The sequence below is a fragment of the Zootoca vivipara genome, chromosome 16 (genome assembly GCF_963506605.1).
Source record: "Zootoca vivipara chromosome 16, rZooViv1.1, whole genome shotgun sequence".
NCBI classification, from domain to species: Eukaryota; Metazoa; Chordata; class Lepidosauria; order Squamata; family Lacertidae; genus Zootoca; species Zootoca vivipara.
The window spans coordinates 37,831,675-37,854,781 of NC_083291.1; the positions used below are offsets into that span (position 1 = coordinate 37,831,675).

Below are 23,107 nucleotides of genomic sequence, written 5' to 3' on the forward strand. Positions count from 1 at the left end.
CAGAACATAAGCATCCCATTTCCATTTGTTCCATTTATTATCTTCCCCCTGTAAGCCATATGTTTTGTCCCACACAGATGATACAGAGCATAGGGCATGCAGATATGTATTTATTTTAAAGCATCACTTCTTTCTCTTGCTTGCTGCAACTCTGAAAAGAAACTCTCTCACATTTTAAAGTACTACCAGAGGCAGAGGCAGCATGTTGTCAGGTGATCTTTGGTAATCTTTCGTAATGTAACGCCCTGTGTGAGCCCAAAATTTGGCGTCCTCCAAATGGATTTTCTCAGTTATGGCTGGAGTGCGCGTTACTGTACAAAAGTAAGACCTGCATCCTTTGCTTTGCCCACTTTTGATTCTGGCCTCAATCATAGCTGCCAAGTCTCCCGTATTCCCCGGGAAATCCCCGTTTTTCCAGTTGTTCCTAGCTGAAAAAATGGATTTTTTTGTTTTTCCCCGGTTTATTCTGGTGCGGTGGCCATTTTGGAACTGGGCAGAGCATGCTCAGAAGCGACTTTTGATGCTGCTCTGCCCAGTTCCAAAATGGCTGCAGTGCAACTTCTGGCGTGACGGCCATTTTGGAACTGGGCAAAGCAGCATCAAAAGTCACTTCTCAGCATGCTCCACCCAGTTCCAAAATGGCGGCAGCGCTACTTCCGGTCTGCTACTTCCGCCCAGTCCCTTATTTCTCCGACAGCAACTTGGCAGGTATGCCTCATCCACCACTGGTATAAGGCCCCACAAAGGTTAGCATGAGGGGAGAAAGGTTCCCAACCCCTGAGCAAATTCCCCCAGTATCTGCATATTTGAAAGGAGGGTTTGGTTTTTAATACTTGTGCAGCACTGGGGAATGGGTTCTGTTTCAGGAAAAGGGGGTACTGGGGCAGGGATGTCTATTTAATATAATAATAATAATAATAATAATAATAATAATAATAATAATAATATTTATATCCCACCCATCTGACTGGGTTTCCCCAGCCACTCTGGGTGGCTCCCAACTGAATATTAAAAACACAATACAGCGTTAAACATTAAAAACTTCCCTAAACAGGTCTGCTGTCAGATGCCTTTTAAAAGTAATAGTTTAAAAGTAATAGTTGCTTATTTCCTTGACATCTGATGGGAAGGCGTTCCACAGGGCGGGCGCCACTACCGAGAAGGCCCTCTGACTGGTTCCCTGTAGCTTTGCTTCTTGCAGTGAGGGAACCGCCAGAACGCTCTTGGCGCTGGACTTCAGTGTCCGGGCAGAACGATGGGGGGTGGAGACGCTCCTTCAGGTATACTGGACCGAGGCCATTTGGGGTTTAATGGTCAGCACTAACACTTTGAATTGTGCTCGGAAACGTACTGGGAGCCAATGTAGGTCTTTCAAGACCGATGTTATGTGGTCTCAGCGGCCATTCCCAGTCACCAGTCTAGCTGCCGCATTCTGGGTTAATTGCAGTTTCCAAGTACCTTCAAAGGTAGCCCTACGTAGAGCGCATTGCAGTAGTCCAAGTGGGAGATAACTAGAGCAGGGGTTCACAACAAAATTTTCTCGAGGACCCCTCATCGAGCCGCTATTGTGACAAGGACCCCCATTAATTCCTAATCCTAAAATTAAAAAGTGAGAGCCAAATTAAGAGTCTTTTTATATTTTATATTTATACGTTTTTTACAGTTACAACGGAGTACTCCATCAGTATACAGTTAGTTTTAATTTTCAGTTCTTAATGAGATGAACCACTTTTTAACCAACGGTCCATTTTTAACTACGCGAACTGTAGCTTCCGCGAAAAACAACGCTTTGTTTACAAACACTACTGTTTTGCAAAGAGGCAGCACGCGCCAGGGAGGAGGGAGGGGAATGGAGAAGACAGGGTACCTGCGCAGTAGCGCACAAATGAAGCCGACACGCGCAAAGCATCTTGGGGAGGTGAGCGTTAGTAGAATGCACACGCTGCCTCTTTGCAAAATAGTAGTTTGTAAAGCGCCACCTAACGGCATACAGCAGAACTACTGCCTCTATCTAATTCTAGTTTTGCGCTAGACTCTGCTCATGCAGGAAGCGGCCAAAACAAAAAATCTGTTATCATACGAAATATATTTGTCACAGTGGCCGGAGTGGACTACTTCAGAGTAACGACGCTACGCAGCTCTGCATTTTATTCTTTTATTGGTGCTGCGTATTTACAGTGCTAAAGTCATTGCTATTTACACGGAGTGATGTGATCAGTCGGTTTCAGAACCTCCTAATGGCTTTTGGCGCGTCTTTCTCCAACACAAAAGCTTTGGCAGACCCATCCTCTTTCCCCTCCTCTTTCTGCGTAGTTCTGGCGTTGGGGGGATGGGTCTCCCTCCCTTATTCGCCCCTTCCTGTCCCACCTGGGACCCTGGCTCCTCTACCTTGCCTGAGCCTCGGACACGACTTCCTGCTTCCCCACTGGAATCGGAACTCTCTCTGCTTTCCCCTGTGCTCGGTGATTGGCTTGAACTCAGGAGGGGAGGGACTTCGCGATATCCCCTGTCCCTCACATCCACCCCCCTCCCAAGCTCTCCTTCACCCCTCCCCAGGTCCCCCCCAGGTGTCGGTGACGACTGGAAGCCTAAGAACTCAGTGCTTTCCGAGCCCGTTGGTGTGAACACCTCCCCCCAGTCCTGCAAGCCCCCCCTTCCGCCTGGGAGGATGGGAATCCCAAAAAGTCCGTGGCGTCAGAGCTGGTGGGGGTAAAAATGTTCTGCCAATCTGCTCCTTCCTCTGACTGGGTGGATCTCGGTGACACCCATACCTCATCCTCTGGTTCCTCAAACTCCGCTTCCCAGCGCCATGGTGAACTGCTCTCCCGTGCTTCCTCCCCCTCCCCCTCCCTTTCCATGTGCCAGGGCTTGGGTCTATGGGGAAAGAGGGCGTGAAATTCTTCTACCAGGAATTCCTCCTGTATCTGAGTGGCTGGGACCCATTCATTCTGGGACGGTGGAGCATCCTCCCATGCCATGAGGTACTCCAGTCCCCCCACCCCCCACCTTGAATCCAGGATGGCCGTGGCCTCATTGAGTTGCTCCCTGCCTTCCCTCTCCCCCCCTCCCTCAGGGGTTTGTTCGCTGTCTCGGAGCCTGCTGCTTTCCCTGTACGGCGACAGCAGCGATCTATGAAACACAGGGTGCACCCTCATGTCCTCTGGCAGTGCCAGCCTGTATGCCACCGGGTTGACCTGTTGCGTGACCGTGAAGGGGCCCAACCTTCTGGGCGCCAGCTTTTTGCATCGCCCTCTGATGGGAAGGCCCTCCGAGGACAACCAAACTTTGTCCCCCACCCTAATGACCTCCCCCGGTCGCCTGTGGCGATCTGCCCCCTTCTTGTACGCTTCCTTGGCTCTCTCCAAGTGTTCTCTGAGCTGCTGGTGCACCGTCTCCAGTTCCACTGCCCAATCCTCAGCCTGTGGGCCCTCCTCCTCCTCCTCCCCCTCCCTCTCTGGGAAAGATCTGAGGTCACGCCCGTAATTGGCCTTAAAGGGCGACACCCCTGTGGAGACGTGCACCGCATTGTTGTAGGCAAATTCTGCCAGTGGCAGGCGATCCACCCAGTCCGTTTGCCGCTGGCTGACGTAGCATCTCAGGTACTGCTGCAGAATGGCGTTGACCCTCTCCGCCTGTCCATTGGTCTGAGGGTGTCTAGCCGTCGACAAGCTGACCTCCACCTGCAGGAGGTTCATGAGCCGCCGCCAGAACCTGGAAACAAATTGGCGGCCACGATCCGAAATAACCCTTAAAGGTAATCCATGCAGTCTGAATACGTGATCCACAAACAGTTTGGCTGTCTCTTCTGCAGAGACCGCCCTGGCACACGGTATAAAGTGGCACATTTTGGACATGAGGTCCACCACCACCAACACTGCGGTCTTGCCCCTGGACGACGGCAGGTCTGTGATGAAGTCCATGGACACTACTTCCCACGGCCTGTGCGGTGTGGCTAAGGGCTCCAGCAAACCTGCTGGTGGCGCTCTGACCACCTTTGCCCGCTGGCAGGTGTCACAGCCCCTTACATAATCCCTCACATCCTCCCGCACCCCTGGCCACCAGAAGTGTCTCATGACTAGGTGAGTGGTTTTATCCCTCCCAAAATGACCCGCCGTTGGGTTGTCGTGCGTCTGCTTGAGGACCGTACGTCTAAGCTGGGTGGTGGGCAGGTACAGTGCACCCTTGTAGAAAAGCAGTCCCCTGCGTTCTGCAAAGTCGTTTGCCTGCTCCCCCCCCTCTCAGTTCTCTGAAGATGCGGTTGGCAAATTCATCCGCTGCCGTCAGTGCTGTGAGTTCTGCCTCGCTCACCACTGCTGCTCCGCAGGACCAAGCTGACGGGGGGAAGATGTGCCTGGGTGCCGGTGGCGCCTCCTCCTCCATGTACTCTGGCTTGCGGGAGAGGGCATCCGCCCTGACATTCTGCTCTCCCGGGATGTAGTGTATGGAGAAGTTGAAGTTCGAGAAGAACTCTGCCCACCGTATCTGCCGCTGGTTGAGCACCCTGGCAGTTCTCCAGAACTCCAGGTTCTTGTGGTCTGTGCACACCTGGATGGGGTGCTTGGCGCCCACCAGGAAGTGTCTCCAGTGCTGGAACGCAGCGTGGATCGCAAGAAGTTCCCGATCAAACACCGTGTAGTTTCGCTCTGGCTGGGTCAACTTCCTGGAGAAGAAGGCACAGGGTCTCCACTCTCTGTTGGCGTCCAGTTGCAACAAAATGGCGCCCACAGCTTTATCAGAAGCATCTGTCTCCACGCGTAGGGGCGCGTCCTGAACCACGTGGAACAGGTTCTGGTCTGAGGCGAACACCCTCTTGAGGCTTTCAAACGCTGCTTGCGCCTCTGGTGTCCACCTGAACTTCTGCTTGCCCCTCAGGCAGTCAGTGATGGGAGCCGTAACGCGAGAGAAGTTCTTGATGAACTTCCTGTAGAAGTTGGCGAAGCCTAGTAGGCGTTGGGCATCTTTGCGCGTCCTGGGGCTGTGCCAGTCCAGGATGGCCTGCACCTTGTCCTTGTCCATCGCCAGCCCCTTGTCTGACAGCTTGTAGCCTAGGAAGTCCACCTCCTTGGTGTGAAACTTGCACTTCTCCAGCTTCACATACAGGTGGTTCTCCTTCAGGCGCTGCAACACCTCCCTGACATCCTTCACATGCTGCACTGGGTCATCGGAGTAGATAAGGATGTCATCCAGGAAGACCAAGCATTTCCTGAAGAGGAGGGACCCCAGGACGTGGTGCATGAAGGCCTGGAAGCATGCTGAGCCCCCTTGCAACCCGAAGGGCATCACCAGATATTCAAAAGAGCCCAGAGGCGTGAACATCGTGGTTTTCCATTCATCGCCTTCCCGGATCCTGATCAAGTTGTACGCCCCCCTCAGGTCTAGCTTGGTGAAAATCTTGCCCCTGCGTGCCGCTGTCAGGAGATCATCCACTCTGGGCATGGGGAAAGCCACTGGCTCTGTCACTGAATTCAGTCGTCTAAAATCCACCACAAGACGGCGCTGTTGCGTGTCTTTCTTGTCCACCCAGAAGACTGGGCTGCCCCCTGCTGCCTTGCTTTCTCTGATGAACCCCCGCTTGAGGTTCTTGTCGATGAAAGCGCGCAGATCCTCCAGTTCCTGGTCTGACATGGCGTACAGCTTGGCTGGGGGTATAGTTGCCCCTGGCACCAGGTTGATCTGGCAGTCAAAAGGCCTGTGTGGGGGTAGGTGGTCGGACTCCGCTTCGCTGAAGACCTCCTGCAGGTCCCAGTACGGCTTGGGTATCGCCTCACCCCCTTTGACGTGCATGGTGGCCACCGTGGCTATCGGAGGCCCCTCCCCTGGTTGGTGCTGCATGCAATGTTCCAGGCAAAAGTCCGATCCAAAAGTGATGCATCTCTGGTGCCAACTGATGGAGGGGTCGTGGCGCGCCAGCCAGCTCATGCCCAAGACGATGGGGGGGTCTGAGATGGTGGTGACGTTGAATGCCAGTGTCTCTGAGTGCCTTCCCACCGTCATTTTCATGGGGGGGGTTTGATGAGTGATGGCCCCTCCCAGCAGCTCTCTGCCGTCAATGGTCGCCACGTGCAGAGGAAAATCCAGCTGCAGAAGCTGGATCTGGTGCTCTTCTGCAAAGTTTCTCGAGAAGAAGTTCGCGGACGCCCCACTGTCAATTAGGGCGAGGACCGTCAGGGGATAGCCATTTGGGAGCGTGAGCGTCACTTCTAGAACCACTCCTGCTCTGGGAGGGGTGGGCTGGCTCTGCTCCTCTCTGTGCGGGTGGGTGGGCTGGGGCTGTTGTTTGCTGACTGTGCCTGGCTGCTGCCCCTTGTCTCCTGCAGCCAGGCTTTCCCGTTTCCCTGCTGTGGTGCTGCGTCAGTGGGGGAGGGCACAACCGTTCCCGCCTTTCCTTGCCACTCTCTGCGATGTGGGCAGTCTCTGACGAGATGCTGGGGGGAGTTGCAGAGAAAGCAATTCCCACCCCTTCCCTCCTTGCGTCTTGGCGCCGCTGGGGTTTGAAAAGCCCGCGCGCGCGCGCGCTATCAATCTGCATGGGTTCCTGGTCCTGGCTGGCCCCAGGCGTGGCTTGAAAGGGTTGTTGGGGGAGTGGCTTCTCCTGCGACCGTGGGAACCAAGCCCGCTTTGCGCGCGTTGCTTGCTTGTCGCTCCACCGGGATTCCTGTCTCACCCCCACCGCCAGAGCCGCTTTGCTCAGCTGATCCATATTACTGGGCTTTGGACCTCTCGAGAGCTCATCCTTCACCTCCTCATGCAACCCCAAGTAGAACGCCGCTTGCATTGGGGGTGACTCGAGTTCCCACCCCAATCTGTGCACCAGCATGGTGAATTTCGCCCAATACGCGCGAACTGTCATATTTCCTTGGCGTAAATTATGAAGTTCCTCCTTAGTCTGGTCCATATGACTATCGGACGAATACATCGTTTTCAAACCTTCTAGAAATAGTTTGACATTCTTCATGCAAGGATTCTTTGTTGCGATTAACGGTCTTAGCCACTCCCTGGCTGCCCCGGTAAGGTGCTCCACAATAAACGCTACCCTGTGCTCATCATCAGGGAACTCAGCGTGGTGCAGCTCAAGAGCATACACAATCTCAGTCTCAAAGCCCTGATATTCCCTCGGGTCTCCATTGAACTTGCTTACTAGCGTCCCGGCTCTCCTTCCTGGCAGCACTTGGACTTGGGGTGCCCCTCCCGCCTTGTTTTTCTCTGCATCCAGCTTGTTTTGGAGGTCTACCGCCACCGCCCTTAATTCCTGCTCTCTTTCCTGTAGCGCTCTCACCTGTTCCGCAAGTTGTAGCCGGTCGTCCTGGACCTTCTTAGTCTCTTCTTTAGCTGCCTTCAATTCCCCCTGCGCCTGCAGCGACAGCTGCTGCAGTTCTTGCTGGGCTTGCTCCGCGATCTGCCGCCATTTCTCCGCCTCTGACACGCTCATCCCGGCAACTCCAAAGTAGCCCCAAAAGGATTAGGAGGTTGCTGTCACAGTGGCCGGAGTGGACTACTTCAGAGTAACGACGCTACGCAGCTCTGCATTTTATTCTTTTATTGGTGCTGCGTATTTACAGTGCTAAAGTCATTGCTATTTACACGGAGTGATGTGATCAGTCGGTTTCAGAACCTCCTAATGGCTTTTGGCGCGTCTTTCTCCAACACAAAAGCTTTGGCAGACCCATCCTCTTTCCCCTCCTCTTTCTGCGTAGTTCTGGCGTTGGGGGGATGGGTCTCCCTCCCTTATTCGCCCCTTCCTGTCCCACCTGGGACCCTGGCTCCTCTACCTTGCCTGAGCCTTGGACACGACTTCCTGCTTCCCCACTGGAATCGGAACTCTCTCTGCTTTCCCCTGTGCTCGGTGATTGGCTTGAACTCAGGAGGGGAGGGACTTCGCGATATCCCCTGTCCCTCACAATATTTAATATATTTTTTATTCTAATAGCATCTTGAGGACCCCTCTGGCATAGCTCGCGGACCCCTGGGGGTCCCCGGACCACCTGTTGGGAACCACTGAACTAGAGCATGCAGCACTCTGGCAAGACAGTCCACAGGCAGGTAGGGTCTCAGCCTGCATACCAGATGGAGCTAGTAGACAGCCGCCCTGGACACAGAATTGACCTGGGCCTTCATGGACAGCTGTGAGTCCAAAATGACTCCCAGGCTGCGCACCTGGTCCTTCAGGGGCACAGTTACCCCATTCAGGACCAGGGAGTCCTTTACACCAGCCTGCCCCTTGTCTCCCAAGAACAGTACTTCTGTCTTGTCAGGATTCAACCTCAACCTGTTAGCCGCCATCCATCGTCCAACTGCCTCCAGTCACTCACACAGGACCTTCACTGCCCTCACTGGTTCTGATTTAAAAGAGAGGTAGAGCTGGGTATCATCTGCATATTGATGAACACCCAGCCCAAACCCCCCTGATGATCTCTCCCAGCAGCTTCATGTAGATGTTGAAAAGCATGAGGGAGAGGACGGAACCCTGAGGCACCCCACAAGTGAGAGCCCAGGGGCCTGAACACTCATCCCCCAATATCACTTTCTGGACATGGCCCAGGAGAAGGATGAGAACTCAAATAATCTAGCACAGGACTCTGGAAGGGCCCCCCCCCCATGCTGCTGGACTCCAACTCCCATCACCCTCATCCAGCACGACCAACAGTCAGGGATGATGTGAGCTGTAGTTCAGCAGTATCTTCAGGGCCATGGCACATTGTTGTACAACATTTCATTTTAAAATGCAGCTTTGTTTGCTTCTGAGATCATAATCCCTACCCAACTCCTAAAGCCTACCTTGGGAAGAGTCACGCAGCGTCTGATGTAGCAGCTCCCCATCATGCAGGATCTGCTCCTGAGAGCGCAAGGTGGCATCCTGTGCCCGGGCAATCTCTCCAGCAAGCTGATGGGTGGATTCCAGTTGGCGGGCCACAGTCTCTGAAGAGGACGTCAGCCTGGAATGGGAAGAGAAGGCAGGAACCAATTCATTATGACCAGGAACATCTTAACCACACAGCATATCCACTGTGCCAGAAAGGTGCTGAAGTCTGGATATCCTGCTCCGCGGGCAGCCTCCTTGGGTGAAGTCATTCCATCCCTTGAAGGAATCTGGCTGCAACTCTATGCACTCTGATTTGGGAATAAGTCCCACTGAACTCAGTACGACTTAATGTCTAGTTAAGCATGCATAGGATCAGAGCATTAATTTCAGAGAGGAGGATAAAAGGGTTCAAGGCCACCTGTAAGTTACAACTTCTAACCTGCCAGCCCTTCTTGGTACCATCAAAGGGCAGATACTTTGTATTTAAATTACAATGGAGGGTGTTATGTACTGAGCTGAATCCTAGAACAATAGGATTCAGAATCAGCGGGAGCTACCCAATCCAACTCCAGGTGGAAGTGAATCCACAACCTGATTGGCCTGCTGGAGCAGCCAATCAGGCGGCTGGCAGAAGTGAATCTGCTACCTGATTGGCCTGTAGGAGCAGCCAATCAGGCTGCAGGCAGAAGTCAATCCACAATATAATTGGCCCACAGGTGTAGCCCTGAAGTAGCCAATCACGCAAGGCCCATTGTGTAAATAATGTATATAAGCAGATGGTTTTGGGAAAAGAGCCATTCGTCTTCTCTTCTTCTCCTTGATGAATATGAGCTGAATAAAGAGCATGAAATTCACTCTCGACTCCGAGTATATTTCACTGGTGACGAAGGTGGGATCCTGCTGAGCTGACCGCCACCACGCACTGCACCGCAGCACCGCCACCTGCTGCACCGCTGCATCGCACCGTGCATCCAGGCTTCAGCTCCAGGACCCAAGGAACCCAGAATGGCAACCGACAGCAGCTTCTTGCCATTCAAACCAGCATCAGGAGACTGGGAAGGGTACGCCGCCCGTTTCAACTTCCTCCTGCAAGCGAAAGAAGTCACCAACGATGCCATGAAGAGGGCGACATTCTTCAGCGTCTGTGGAGAGGAGACGTTTGAAATCGCCCGGGCTCTCCTTGCACCTAGAGATGTCGCTACCGTCTCTTACAAAACAATAATGGAACGGCTGAAGGAGCACTTTTCACCACAGCCCTCGGTGGTAGCTTGCCGAAATGCCTTCTACGCAAAGCGGCAAGCCCCAGGGGAAACCATAACTGGGTTTGTGACCTCCCTCCGCCAAGCCGCCCGGTTATGCAACTTCTCAGAGTTGGAGAACATGCTTCGTGACCGCCTCGTCGGTGGCCTGAGGGACGAGATGTTGCAACGACGCCTCTACGCCAAAAAAGACCTCACGTTCCAGATTGCTCTGGAGGAAGCCCTGGCAACCGAAGCCGCCGAGAGGTCAACGCAAGAGGCACGACCGGCCCCGCCATCCCAACCGAGGGTCTACCACGAAGACCTCACCGACGAATCCGAATCTGACAGGGAGGAAGTACACCAAGTACAGCGGCGCACTCAAGCAGCACACACACCACAGCAGCCTCGACGAGAAGGAGGGAACTGTGCAAGCTGCGGGGAGAACCACGAGAGGAGGACCTGTCGTTTCCGCAACGCAGAGTGCAGGCAGTGCAGAAAATTGGGACACATCGCCCGGGTGTGTCGGGCTCGACTCACCCGTCGACAAGCATCAGATGACCGACCCAGGAGCCCCAGGTCACACGGCACCATGCACCAAGGCAACTCGACGGAGATCACGGACTACCAGGTATTCCAGTTGCCCCATCCCAGCACAGAGAAAATTTATATAGAGGTACAGATAGAGGGAGCCCCATGCCGCATGGAGCTGGACACGGGTTCAACTCTATCCATAATCTCGGCCCGAACATTAAGGGAACTGTGCCCTAATGGGGGTCCCAAACTAAGGCCGGCCCCATTCACCCTCCGGGACTTCCAGAAACGTAAGGTCCCTACAATGGGGGTGGGGACCTTCAGGGTGCAATATCGAGGGCGAAAGCAACAATTGGACTTGCTGGTAGTTAAGGGCCCCTACGTTAGCTTACTGGGACTGGCATGGTTTGGACCTCTGGGGCTAGCCGTTACCGGGGTGAACCGCACTAGCTTACAAGTGGACGTGGACGCCATATGCAAAGAGTTTCCAGGGGTTTTCGATGGGGCATTGGGACGATATACAGGACCCCCCATTGCCCTACAGCTAGACCCCGCTGTACGACCCATCAGGCACAAGGCCCGCCGGGTCCCGTTCGCCCTGAAACCCCGCATAGACGAGGAATTGGACCGGCTCGTGGAGCAAGGAGTGCTGGAGCCGGTGCCCAACGCCCCCTGGGAAACTCCAATTGTCACACCCGTCAAGCCTAACGGTTCGGTCCGCATCTGTGCAGACTACAAATGCACCATAAACAAGGCTCTCACGGCCCATGCATACCCAGTGCCAGTGGTCAGCCATGTCCTCGCCACCCTGGCTGGGTCAAAAATCTTTGGCAAACTGGACTTAGCCCAAGCGTATCAACAGTTGCCTGTGGACGAAGCCACAGCAGAGGCTCAGACGATTGTGACGCACAGAGGGGCATTCAGAGTAAAGCGGCTGCAATTTGGCGTTAGCGTGGCACCAGGCATATTCCAGAATCTAATGGACTCTCTCCTTAAAGGGATTCCTGGTGTCACCCCCTTCTTCGATGATGTACTGATCGCCGGGCCCACACCAGAGGAATTTGAGGACCGCCTCCGCTCCGTCCTGCACCGTTTCCAGACGGCGGGCCTCAAGGTGAAGCGGGAAAAGTGTTTACTGGGAGTGCCGCAGGTGGACTTTCTGGGATTTAAGGTGGACGCAGAAGGGGTCCATCCAACCGGTGACAAGGTACGGGCCATTTGTGAGGCCCCAGCGCCCAAGAGCAAGCCCGAACTTCAGTCATTCTTGGGACTATTGAACTTTTACCATGCCTTCCTTCCCCATAAGGCAGCGGTAGCGGAGCCCCTACACAGACTCCTAGATAAAAAAGCCCCTTGGGTGTGGGGCCAGCGACAAAGGGCCGCATTCCAGGCAGTCAAGGACTTGCTCGTCTCGAACTCGGTCTTGGCACACTTCGACGAGAGGCTGCCAGTGGTGCTGGCATGCGACGCCTCTCCCTATGGCATCGGCGCTGTCCTGGGACACCAACTCCCGGATGGAAGAGAGGTGCCGGTGGCATACTTCTCCCAGACGCTTGCTGCAGCCGAACGAAACTACTCACAGATTGACAAGGAGGGTCTGGCAATCGTGAAGGGCGTAAAAAAATTCCATGATTTCTTGTACGGGCGGCCCTTTACCATAGTGACTGACCACAAGCCGTTGCTTGGCCTGTTTGCCCCCGAGAAGCAGACCCCCCAAGTGTTGTCTCCACGTGTCCTCAGGTGGTCAATTTTCCTTGCCGGCTACCAGTATGCACTAATCCACCGCCCTGGGAAGGCGATGGGCCACGCAGACGCACTCAGCAGGCTACCACTACCAGAAACAGGCCCCGACCCAGCGCCTGCGCAAGAGGTTATGACCCTGGAGCTGCTTCCCGACCGACCCATTCAGGCACAAGAAGTTGCGCACCATTCCACAAAAGATAGGGTCATCTCCCGGGTCCTGGACTGGGTGTGGCGAGGATGGCCCAGCAGCAGCCCCGGGCCAGAATTCGCTGGCTACACAAACCGCAAACATGAACTGTCGGCCCACAAGGGGTGCCTGTTATGGGGAAGCAGGGTTGTTGTTCCCCAGCCCCTCCGCAAAAGGGTCCTCACAGCCCTACACGAGACACACCCAGGGGTAGTGAGGATGAAGGCCCTCGCCAGGAGTTATGTGTGGTGGCCGGGGATTGACAGAGAGATAGAGGCCTGGGTCCAACACTGCCAGACCTGCCAAGAATCCCGCCCGGATCCCCCAAGGGCCCCAGTCCAGCCCTGGGAGTCCGCCCGACATCCATGGTCACGCTTGCACGTGGACTTCGCTGGCCCCTTCCAGGGAAAAACATTCTTCATAGTGGTGGATTCCTACACCAAATGGCTGGAGGTCGCACTGGTACCGTCCACTTCTACGGCGGCAGCCACAGGCTCCAGTTTTCACTCCCTATAGTGCCTGCACCCTATTGTGTCGGCCAACCATACATGTTCCACGTGCTTCACACCTCCCCACCCCCCACCCCAAGTTACAAAAACCCAAAAATATACTTGAGTCTTTTTGGGTAAGCCCAGAGGGCTTTTATGCCACAACCACAGTATTTGGGGCAACTTAGGGAAGCAGGAACTGTCAGATACAGGCAGTATCCGTTAGACCAGGGATGTCCAACAGGTCGATCACGATCTATTGGTAGATCCCTGCAATGTTTTGGTAGATCGCGGTTGATCTCTGGCTCCCTTTCCTCTGCATCTGTAAATCTGACTCCTGCCCTGCCCCCTCATCCCGCCCTCCATTGTTGTTTGAACTCAGGAAGAGAAGATGGGGCTCCCTCTGTGTGGCTGTTTTCATTCATAGCGATGTTTTTGTGAGTGACTCAACCCCTACTTCCCTTCCCTTGCCTTCCTCCCTCCCCAAACGGAACTCCCCTCCCCCCAAAAGCCTGCACCTTAACCCCCCCAAAACGGTGCTTCCCTCATCCCCCCAAAAGCTGAAGAACTTTGAGCTGAACCCCTAAAAAAACGGGATTTCTTCCTCCCCAAAAAAGCTCAACAAGTTTGAGCTGAACCCCTAAAGAAATGGGGGTAGATCATTGCCAGATGTTAATTCTGAAAGTAGATCACAGCCTCTTGGGAGTTGGCCACTCCTGCGTTATACCAGTGGTGAGGAACCTGTGCCCCCCCCAGAGGTTGCTGGACTGCAACTCCCATCCTTCACTGAACATGGGTTCTGCTGGCTGGGGATGGTGCGATTTGGCATCCAAGAGTGTATGGAGGGCCACACAGGTTCCCCAGCCCTGCCTTGTGCTTCCTTAGTGCGGTGAGCTGGAATTACTCCCTAGGGGGAAAGTCAAAATACAGCACGTGGCTTGGCTCTTACCCCTCCCTGCTCCAAGTTGCTTGTTCTAGATTTCCACCAAGTGTCAACCAGACAAATGTTGATGTTAAGTGGATCTGATGGTCCATGCTTCCCAAATTAGACTATCCTGTCACACTGAAACTAGTCTGCTCTGGGAAATGCTGGAATTAAGAGTGTCACTCAGGGGTAGCTCTCCCCACGTAGAACAAATGCCCTACTTTTTGGTGCTGCCGGTTCCAGTGGCTCAGATGGAAACCCAACGCTTAGCTTGCCTGCTGCCCAGCCCAGCTGCTAGTCAAGGAGCTGTCTTTGAGGAGGGGGTTGACAGGCAAGAGCACTCCATTCATACTGAGAATTGGCAACTACTTTACCCTAACAAAGGGTTGGGAAGAGAACAAATTTAGACATGCCAAATACCTCCACCCGACCTCCTTCCCCTTCTACCCTGGTTGTCAGACCAGGCATAGTGGTAGAGTCAGGCAGCTGCCAATGCTCCAGTTAGGGCCCCCAACACTGAAGCTTCTCCTATCTTCTGCTAAGCAATGAAAGAAGCAAGCAGATAGAGCAGGAAACTCTCTACTCATTGTCCTCTTGCATGAGTGCTGGTGCAGATTGGATGCAAATGGGCATCTTTACCTGTTGAGACTGCAGTGTGGTTTTCAAAAGGAAGGGGGCAGGGGGAGATTTTTTTGCTATGGGCAACTGGAAAAGTTACCCCCCCCCAAAAAAACAACAACACTTGACCCACTCTTTTTTTCACCAGTTTCCTCCCACTAACAACTCACTCTTCCTTTCTATCTTCTTGCTTGATGTCTGGGGATGCTTCCAAAGGAGCTGTTTTTGAGCATTCATCCTGATTTGTTTGCAGGAGGTTAAATGACAAGACATCAAAGCAAGTATTATTATCCCACGCTTCGCTGTGCATTTCCCTACCCCTTTCTATATCTGGTCAGACCTCACCTGGAGTACTGTGTCCAGTTCTGGGCACCACAGTTCAAGAAGGATACTGACAAGCTGGAACGTGTCCAGAGGAGGGCAACCAAAATGGTCAAAGGCCTGGAAACAATGCCTTATGAGGAACGGCTTAGGGAGCTGGGTATGTTTAGCCTGGAGAAGAGAAGGTTAAGGGGTGATATGATAGCCATGTTCAAATATATAAAAGGATGTCATATAGAGAAGGGTGAAAGGTTGTTTTCTGCTGCTCCAGACAAGCGGACACGGAGCAATGGATTCAAACTAGAAGAAAGAAGCTTCCACCTAAACATTAGGAAGAACTTCCTGACAGTAAGAGCTGTTCGACAGTGGAATTTGCTACCAAGGAGTGTGGTGGAGTCTCCTTCTTTGGAGGTCTTTAAGCAGAGGCTTGACAGGCCTATGTCAAGAATGCTTTGATGGTGTTTCCTGCTTGGCAGGGGGTTGGACTGGATGGCCCTTGTGGTCTCTTCCAACTCTACAATTCTATGACATTTTGGCAAATTTTAAAAACGTTCCCCTGAAAAAGAGGATGTGACCTGAAAAAAGAGGACACATGGTGTCACAGATGGGGTGTTGGCTACTCCCGAGTAAGCACTCCACACATCCTCTGGATTTTCATAGTTTTATTGTGCATGCTATATACAGTGGTGAGATGTCTCAAATCATGTCTGCTCTGCATGGGGCAGAAGCCCACAATGGCCTCTCGTGGGCTCTGACCCCCCTTTTAAGACTCCAAACGCCCCTCCTCCTTGCTCTATGGGTCCTCCGTGGTCCCAAACCAGGCTCCTGAGGTGCCGTTCTCTCTCCTCCCTCCTTTCCAGCCCCTGCTGAAGCTAGCTCCTCCCCTGCTTCTCTGCTACCAACCTGGAGCTGAGCCACCAGGACTCTGCAGAGCCCTGGACCCGTCTTAACCCTTCCTGTTCCTGATTTGAACTCCCAGACTTGCTGCTGCTCTCCCATCTGGTGGAAGTAAGCAGAGTGGGCTGCTCTCTGCAAGCCCTCTCTCTTACATCCACCCCCCCTCCAGGCTCCCCCCCCCTTTCTGAGGCCTGGTTTGCCTGGTCTGATGTCTGTAAAGAGGGCTGGAAGCCTGACAGGTCTTCCTCCTCTGTAGTGTGTGTAAAATCCTGTTCCCCGTCGGTGCTGGGTGGCTGGTCCGTGTAGTTCCTTCCGTTGTCATCCTCCTCCTCCCTCTGGAAAATTGCTTCCGATTCCCGGAGGGCTCCTTGGGTCTGCGTCTCCCCTGCTCCCCACCTGGGATCGCCCTCCCCCTCTGTGTTCCCTGTGCTACTGACGTGTGGTGGTTTGGGTCTGTGGGAGAAAGGAGCGTGCAGTTCCAGTGTGCGGTCCTCCCCTTGCATGGTGTGCGTGGTTGCCTCCGCGTTTTGGGAAGCAGGAGTGCCCTGCCTGGCCATCAGACATTTTAACCCCCCCTCCCCCCACCGGGAGCCCGGGCTCGCTGTGGCACTGTAGACCTCCTCCTCTTCCTTTCTTTCTGGAACCTCTTGGCTGCCTTCTCCCTCCACCCTTCTGTCTAGTGTCTTTTGTGTGATTTCTTCCCCCTCCCTCCTGTCAGCGTCTTGTGTTGGATGTGTGTCACGTCCTCTGAACCTTGGGCTTTCCCTAAAGTGTGAGAGCAAAGACCTGTGACCCACGGGATGGACCTTTCTCGCTGTAGGTGCTTCCCCCCTGAAGGTGACAGGGTTGATCTGTGTCAGAACCTTGAAGGGCCCCAGCCTTCTGGGTGCCAGCTTCTTCCCCCTTCCCCCCATGGGAAGGCCTTCTGACCACAGCCAGACCCTGTCCCCTCCGTGGAAGACCTTCTCCAGTCCCCTGTGATGGTCTGCCCCCTCCTTGTAAGCCTCATTGCCCCTTGCCACGTCTCCATCCAGTTGTTGGTGTACTGTCTCCCTCCTCTCACCCCATGCCTCAATAGGTGGTCCCCCATTCTCCCCCTCCCCCTGCTCTGGGAAGGCTCTGGGGTTTCGCCCAAGACTGGCCTTACTGGGTGTGAGCCTCGTGAAGACATGTACTGCATGCCCCTCCGTGGGGTTGTCATGATATTGCCTGAGAATCTTCCCTCTGAGGGAGTCCTGGGGCATATACCGGGCATCATTGCTAAAGAGTAACCCCTCTTCCTCGGCAAGCCCTTCCCCTGCCCCCTTTTTCTCCCTCAAGTCCCTCCGTATGTTCTGGGTAAAAGTGTCCTCTTTGGTGAGTTGGCTCAGTTTCTCTTCCTGCATCCCCGCCTCTGCGTCGTTCCATCCGCCTGGGGAGCTGATGTGGTGCGATCCTGAGGATTCTCCTTCTTTCCTGCAGTGCTCCTTGCCGTCTGCATCTCCAAAGGTGAGATCTCCCCGGCGCTGGCTGCCCACAGGGTCATTGTCCATTAAGTCCAAAGCTAGCACTTCTGCGTGCTTGTTCACTGTCATCTTCCGAGAGGGGGTCTGTTGCGTGACCTCACCCTCCTGCAATTCCCGGCCGCCTACGGTCAAGACGCTCATGGGCAGCTCCCTTGGGAAAATGGGAATCTGATCCTGCTTAGCCAAGTGCACCGATAGGAAATCGTTGCTGCTGCCCCTGCGGAGAAGCCCGACTGTCTCCTGGGTCTGGCCTCTTGGCAGCTGCAGACTCACTTCCATCTCTTTGTCGTGCTGGTGCTTGAGCCGTTCCATAGTTGCAGGGTGCTGGCAACTCATGCCAATCCTCCCTCGGCATCTCTCTCTTCTGCTTTAGATGCTGCCAACTTCATGCCGGCTGCTCCATTTGCAGCCCTCTTCCCTCGGGGTAGCCATCAAAAGATTGTGGGCTTGCTGTCACAGATGGGGTGTTGGCTACTCCCGAGTAAGCACTCCACACATCCTCTGGATTTTCATAGTTTTATTGTGCATGCTATATACAGTGGTGAGATGTCTCAAATCATGTCTGCTCTGCATGGGGCAGAAGCCCACAATGGCCTCTCGTGGGCTCTGACCCCCCTTTTAAGACTCCAAACGCCCCTCCTCCTTGCTCTATGGGTCCTCCGTGGTCCCAAACCAGGCTCCTGAGGTGCCGTTCTCTCTCCTCCCTCCTTTCCAGCCCCTGCTGAAGCTAGCTCCTCCCCTGCTTCTCTGCTACCAACCTGGAGCTGAGCCACCAGGACTCTGCAGAGCCCTGGACCCGTCTTAACCCTTCCTGTTCCTGATTTGAACTCCCAGACTTGCTGCTGCTCTCCCATCTGGTGGAAGTAAGCAGAGTGGGCTGCTCTCTGCAAGCCCTCTCTCTTACACATGGCAACTGGGATGGGTGGGGGGCAGAACTGAGTTAGCTGCGACACAGTGGGTCAGTTAGTTAAGTATATTTTTATTTACTTGACTAGCTGGCCCGCCGTGGCTAATGCCTGTGACGGCCACCACCCTGTGTCAATCCATGACAGTAAGAGCTGTTCGGCAGTGGAATTTGCTGCCAAGAAGTGTGGTGGAGTCTCCTTCTTTGGAGGTCTTTAAGCAGAGGCTTGACAAGAATGCTTTGATGGTGTTTCCTGCTTGGCAGGGGGTTGGACTGGATGGCCCTTGTGGTCTCTTGCAACTCTATGATTCTATGATTCTATCACAAAAAGCCCAATCTTTTGGGGAGGTGAGTTTGCAGTGCAATACCTCCCAATCAACTATAGTTGTGCAATCTGAGTTTGCTGGTATGTGATTGAATCCATCCTAAAGATAGTCACACTCGGGAAGTGCACTATATCACTGTGAATGATATTGATTCAGAGAGAGAGAGAGAGTGTGTGTGTAATCCTGTGTAGGTCTGCTTAGCGCACTGAGATCAGAGGTATAAACATGCATAGGATCTTTCTAAGGGAGGAAGATGGTGAAAAAACCAGAGTTTATTGGCTCTGCCAGCTGTGATCTCTGGTTCCACCTACTGAACTCAACCTATTATTAGTTGCTCTTCTCGTGCTTCACTAGGCCTAAAGGGCATCAACCACCACTGGAAGATCGAAGCAGCACCAGGAAACACAGGAGTGCATGCAAATTATGCTATGTGGGCCTCCTCATACAAGTGCCTAGTGTGGAAGCAGTCAAGAGAAACCCCACTAACATGCTTAGGGGTTCCAAAGGGCTCCCACCAGGCCTTAATTGTCTCTGCCCTCCCATGCTGGTTCATAGGAACTTATCTTATACCATTGGGCCATCTAACTTAGTATTGCCTACAATGACTGGCAGTGCCTCTTTAGGATTTCAGGTACAGTACAGTCAAACCTCAGATTCCAAATGCCTCTGTTTTGGAATGTTTCGACTCCCGTATGCCGAAAACCCGGAAGTAAGTGCTCCGGTTTTCAAAAAAAATTCGGAAGCCAAACGTCCGACGTGGCAGCTGCTTGAGTGCAGGAAGATCCTGCAACCAATTGGAAGCCACACCTTGGTTGTTGAACATTTCGGAAGCCAAACGGGCTTCCAGAATGAAGGGAGGGGTTTGCCAATAGTGTTGTTGAGCTAGATCTGATCCTATAGTTTGCATTGCCTGCATTGTATAATTCTGATTGTATGGCTTAGCGCCCCCCCCCCCTATCCCTGGGATGTCTTGCTTAAAATGCTTTCCTCTTTGCCTCTATGCCTCTGTGTGTCAAAGTGCAATGTAACAGTGAGACTTGCTATCAAGGCTAAGAGCTGACCTTGTCTGGATCACAGAGAAAGGCTTATTAGTGGACGCACGTCCAGCCTGACGCTGGAAGCTGCTAGCTTGATGCATAGTCGTATTGAAGGCCCAAGAAGTGTATAAGAAGCTTTGCAAATTTGTGTTTCTTTACTCTTGTCACCAGGAGTCTCTCTATATAGAGACTAAAACTCTTTCTCTAAATTCAACCCCCGGTGTCATTATTGACTGTCTCTGTCCTGCCTGGGTGCAACTTAAGGACTCTTATCAGCAAATAAGGCTACAGGAACAGATTATGTTCGACAACCGGTTTGACTCTATGGGGTATTCCCAGCCTTCCCTGGAGAATGAAACTGGGAACTTCTGCATGTAAAGCAGGTGCTTTTCCTGCATGTGAAGCATGAGCCAGAATTACCCTTCCAGGCTAGTTGCTCTCTAGAGGAAGAAAGAGTCCCATTTTCCTTACCTGTGCACGGTATCTTGGGCTCGTCGTTGCCAGGCCTCATTGTGCAGGAAATAACAGATGCTTTGAGCATGGGTGAAGAACTCTGTGTACACTCCAAATGCCACTGGGTCCATGTCCTGTGTGCAATCACGTATGGAGCTGCTAGGCTCACAGGGGGGAAACTTCCTCCCAGACCTGCCCAGGAGAAGACACAGAATAAGCTGAAGCAAGCATTTACCAGTCTGAGGAAACAACAAGAACCAGCACAACCAGCCTTGAATTATGTTGACTTGACATCCCAGTCAAAACAAAGGCAAGATCCATACCATACATTGAAAGCACATGGCTTCCCACAAAGAATTCCACAAGGAACAGTAGTTTCGTAAGGGTGCTGGGAACTGTAGCTCGGGGGGGGGGGGACTACATCTCTCCAGATTATTTCAGGGAAGTCAGGACTGTCAAAGGGATATAGATGCACTTTAAATGTATATTGTGGGTGTGAGCAAAAGGAAAGGGAAAAGCTCCTCCTCCATGAAGCTTTAGGTCAGGGGTCAGCAACCTAAGGCCCACAGGTTGGAAGCGGCCCGCGGAGGCCATTTGACCAGATCACGAGCTGCCCCCGAACTGAGCTGCCTGCTCGCAAGCTGTGCTAAACCAGCACAGCGCGGCACTGGGACTCGCTTCTGTGGTGCCAAAAATCATGTCTGCGCACGTGCAGACACCGAAAATCACGGGCGTGATCCGGCCCAGGGAGGGATCTTAAGGGGACCGATCCGGCCCAGGCAAGATAAACCTTGCCAACCCCTGCTTTAGGTTCAAGCAATGTCTCTCTTCCACTGTCACCTCCGATGAGCTACGGAAAATGATAAGAACTACAAATGTTACAACAAAAAAACCTAATAAAAACCATTAATACAAATTACTTAAAATAAAATAAAATATCGCTGTAAATGCTGAAACCCTTTCCCACCCAACACCTCTTCCAATTCCTAGCTCCACCCTGCTCTCACTCAGGGCCCAAACACACTCACAGATCACCCCTCAAATCCCACACCACAGAGGGTTTGTGGAGCCTGCAAACATCACCCTAGACTGTCCTACTAGGGTTGATGGACAGACACCAATGTTGATGGGGCTTCCTCAGGCTGCCCACAGCTGTGCCCCATTCAGTAAACAAATCAGCTGCGCACTGTGCAGTTCCAGGCTACAACAGGTTGGGCTGGGTGAGTTTGTTGAAGGAGGTTAAGCTGAGAGGCTTTGACTAGCCAAATTTCACCTAGTGGCAGGGTGAGGATCTGCTTCCCGATACCTCAAGTCCTAGGATGGGGTTTCCCAAACTGAGGTTTCCAGCTGTTTTTGGACTAAGATTCCAGTCCATCCCTGATCACTGGTCCTGCTAGCTAGGGATGAAGGGAGTTGTTGTCCAAAACCAGCTGGGAAACCCTGTCCTAGGACAACACTCTAGTGATCACTCCATTACACTGGCTGTCACCAGCCCGTCCCCCAAGACCCAGGTATCTGGACTCACCGCTGGAGGTGGCAATGGGCAAATGCGATTGCAATGCGGCTTTGCTGCTCCTCATCCAGCTCCCTGCACCCAGTGTCTAGCTGCCCTAAGGCTCCCATCCAACAAGTACCATAGCGTGGGTGTCGAGCCAGTTCACGGGCCTGTTGCAGGCGGGTCCTTCCTTGAGACAGAAGCTCAGGATTGGGAGATACCAGTGCCCCAAAACTGGGGTAGAAATAAGCTACACAAAGAACAACTGAAAAGCCCAGCATGACTATCCTTATGGAATGTAACTGGTGGGATGGGAGGAGATAGGCTGCTGTAAGCCCAGCAGATTAAAGTTCAGGTGATAGGTTAACTTCCCAGGGTGGAAGTATGGAAGCATTTAAATGTCCTGTAGATTTGTCCTTGTGGGGTGGAGGAAACAGTAAATCATGTGGTGTGGGATTGGCTGTGATACAGAGATGAAAGGGGACCTCTCCTTTGTAAACTTACATTTAAAGCAGTATCATACCACTTTAAACAGTCATGGCTTCCCCCAAGGAATCATGGGTGCTCAGACGGGTCTGTTTGTGTAATGGCCATGAGGTGGTTGCTCACGAGTAACGACGCTGGAGTCCAACCTGGCTTTTAACAGGTTTATTGTGCATACTATGTACAGTGCAGAGCTAACTAAAACACGTCCATCTCAGTCACTCGCAGAATCCGGGAGTGCCCCCTTCCTGCTCCTCCCCCAGCATAAGAACTTGGGGACCCCCAGGAACCGCCTCCCCTCCCTGCGTTTGACGCCTCTGCGCAGCTGGGGTGACGGAAGTTGTGTCTCTCTTTCTGAGCCCTCTGGGTGAAGGTGGTGCAGGGGCTCCTCGCTAGCATCGCTGTCCCCCTTTCGCACTGTCTGACCATTTCCTCTTCCTCCCCATTGGAGGACTTGCTGCTACCTCGGCTGGAAGAGGTACTGCTGAAGAGGAGGGGCCGGGGATCCCTGTAACCCGATCTGGCATCCCCCTCCTCCCGTGGACCCTTTGGGAGCCCCCTGACAGTTTGTTTGTTGTATAATATTTCATTGTTGTCAAGGTCGAGTACAGCATTTATTTATTTTTACAATAGCAAGAATACATTACGTTATAACTCACTTTAAAACTGGTGAGAACAAAAAAACAAAAAACAAAAACCGTTGAGAACAAACATAAAGGTAAAGGGGCCCCTGACCCTCAGGTCCAGTCGTGTCCAACTCTGGGGTTGCGGCGCTCATCTCGCTCTATAGGCCGAGGGAGCCGGCGTTTATCCGCAGACAGCTTCCGGGTCATGTGGCCAGCATGACAAAGCTGCTTCTGGCGAACCAGAGCAGTGCACAGAAACGCCATTTACCTTCCCGCTGTAGCGGTCCCTATTTATCTACTTGCACTTTGATGTGCTTTCGAACTGCTAGGTGGGCAGGAGCTGGGACTGAGCAACGGGAGCTCACCCCATTGCAGGGATTCGAACCGCCAACCTTCTGATCAGCAAGCCCTAGACTCTGTGGTTTAACCCACAGCGCCACCTGGGTTAAACAAAAAACTGGTGAGAACAAAAACAAAAACTGGTGGGAACAAACTTACCTCCCCCCAAAAAACCCAAAATCCAAGTG

General features: G+C 53.1%; 1 protein-coding gene across 1 annotated transcript in view; it reads right to left on the minus strand.

Moving 5' to 3' along the window:
- LOC118075349 (uncharacterized) overlaps positions 1-23,107 on the minus strand; it is a 45,782-nt gene that overhangs the window by 14,887 nt on the left and 7,788 nt on the right. The window contains exons 2-4 of the mRNA XM_060269131.1: positions 21,502-21,721; positions 19,995-20,168; positions 8,776-8,933 (exon numbers count right to left, since the gene is read on the minus strand). Coding sequence (XP_060125114.1) covers positions 8,776-8,933; positions 19,995-20,168; positions 21,502-21,721 — 552 coding nt within the window. The remainder of the gene's footprint in view (positions 1-8,775; positions 8,934-19,994; positions 20,169-21,501; positions 21,722-23,107) is intronic.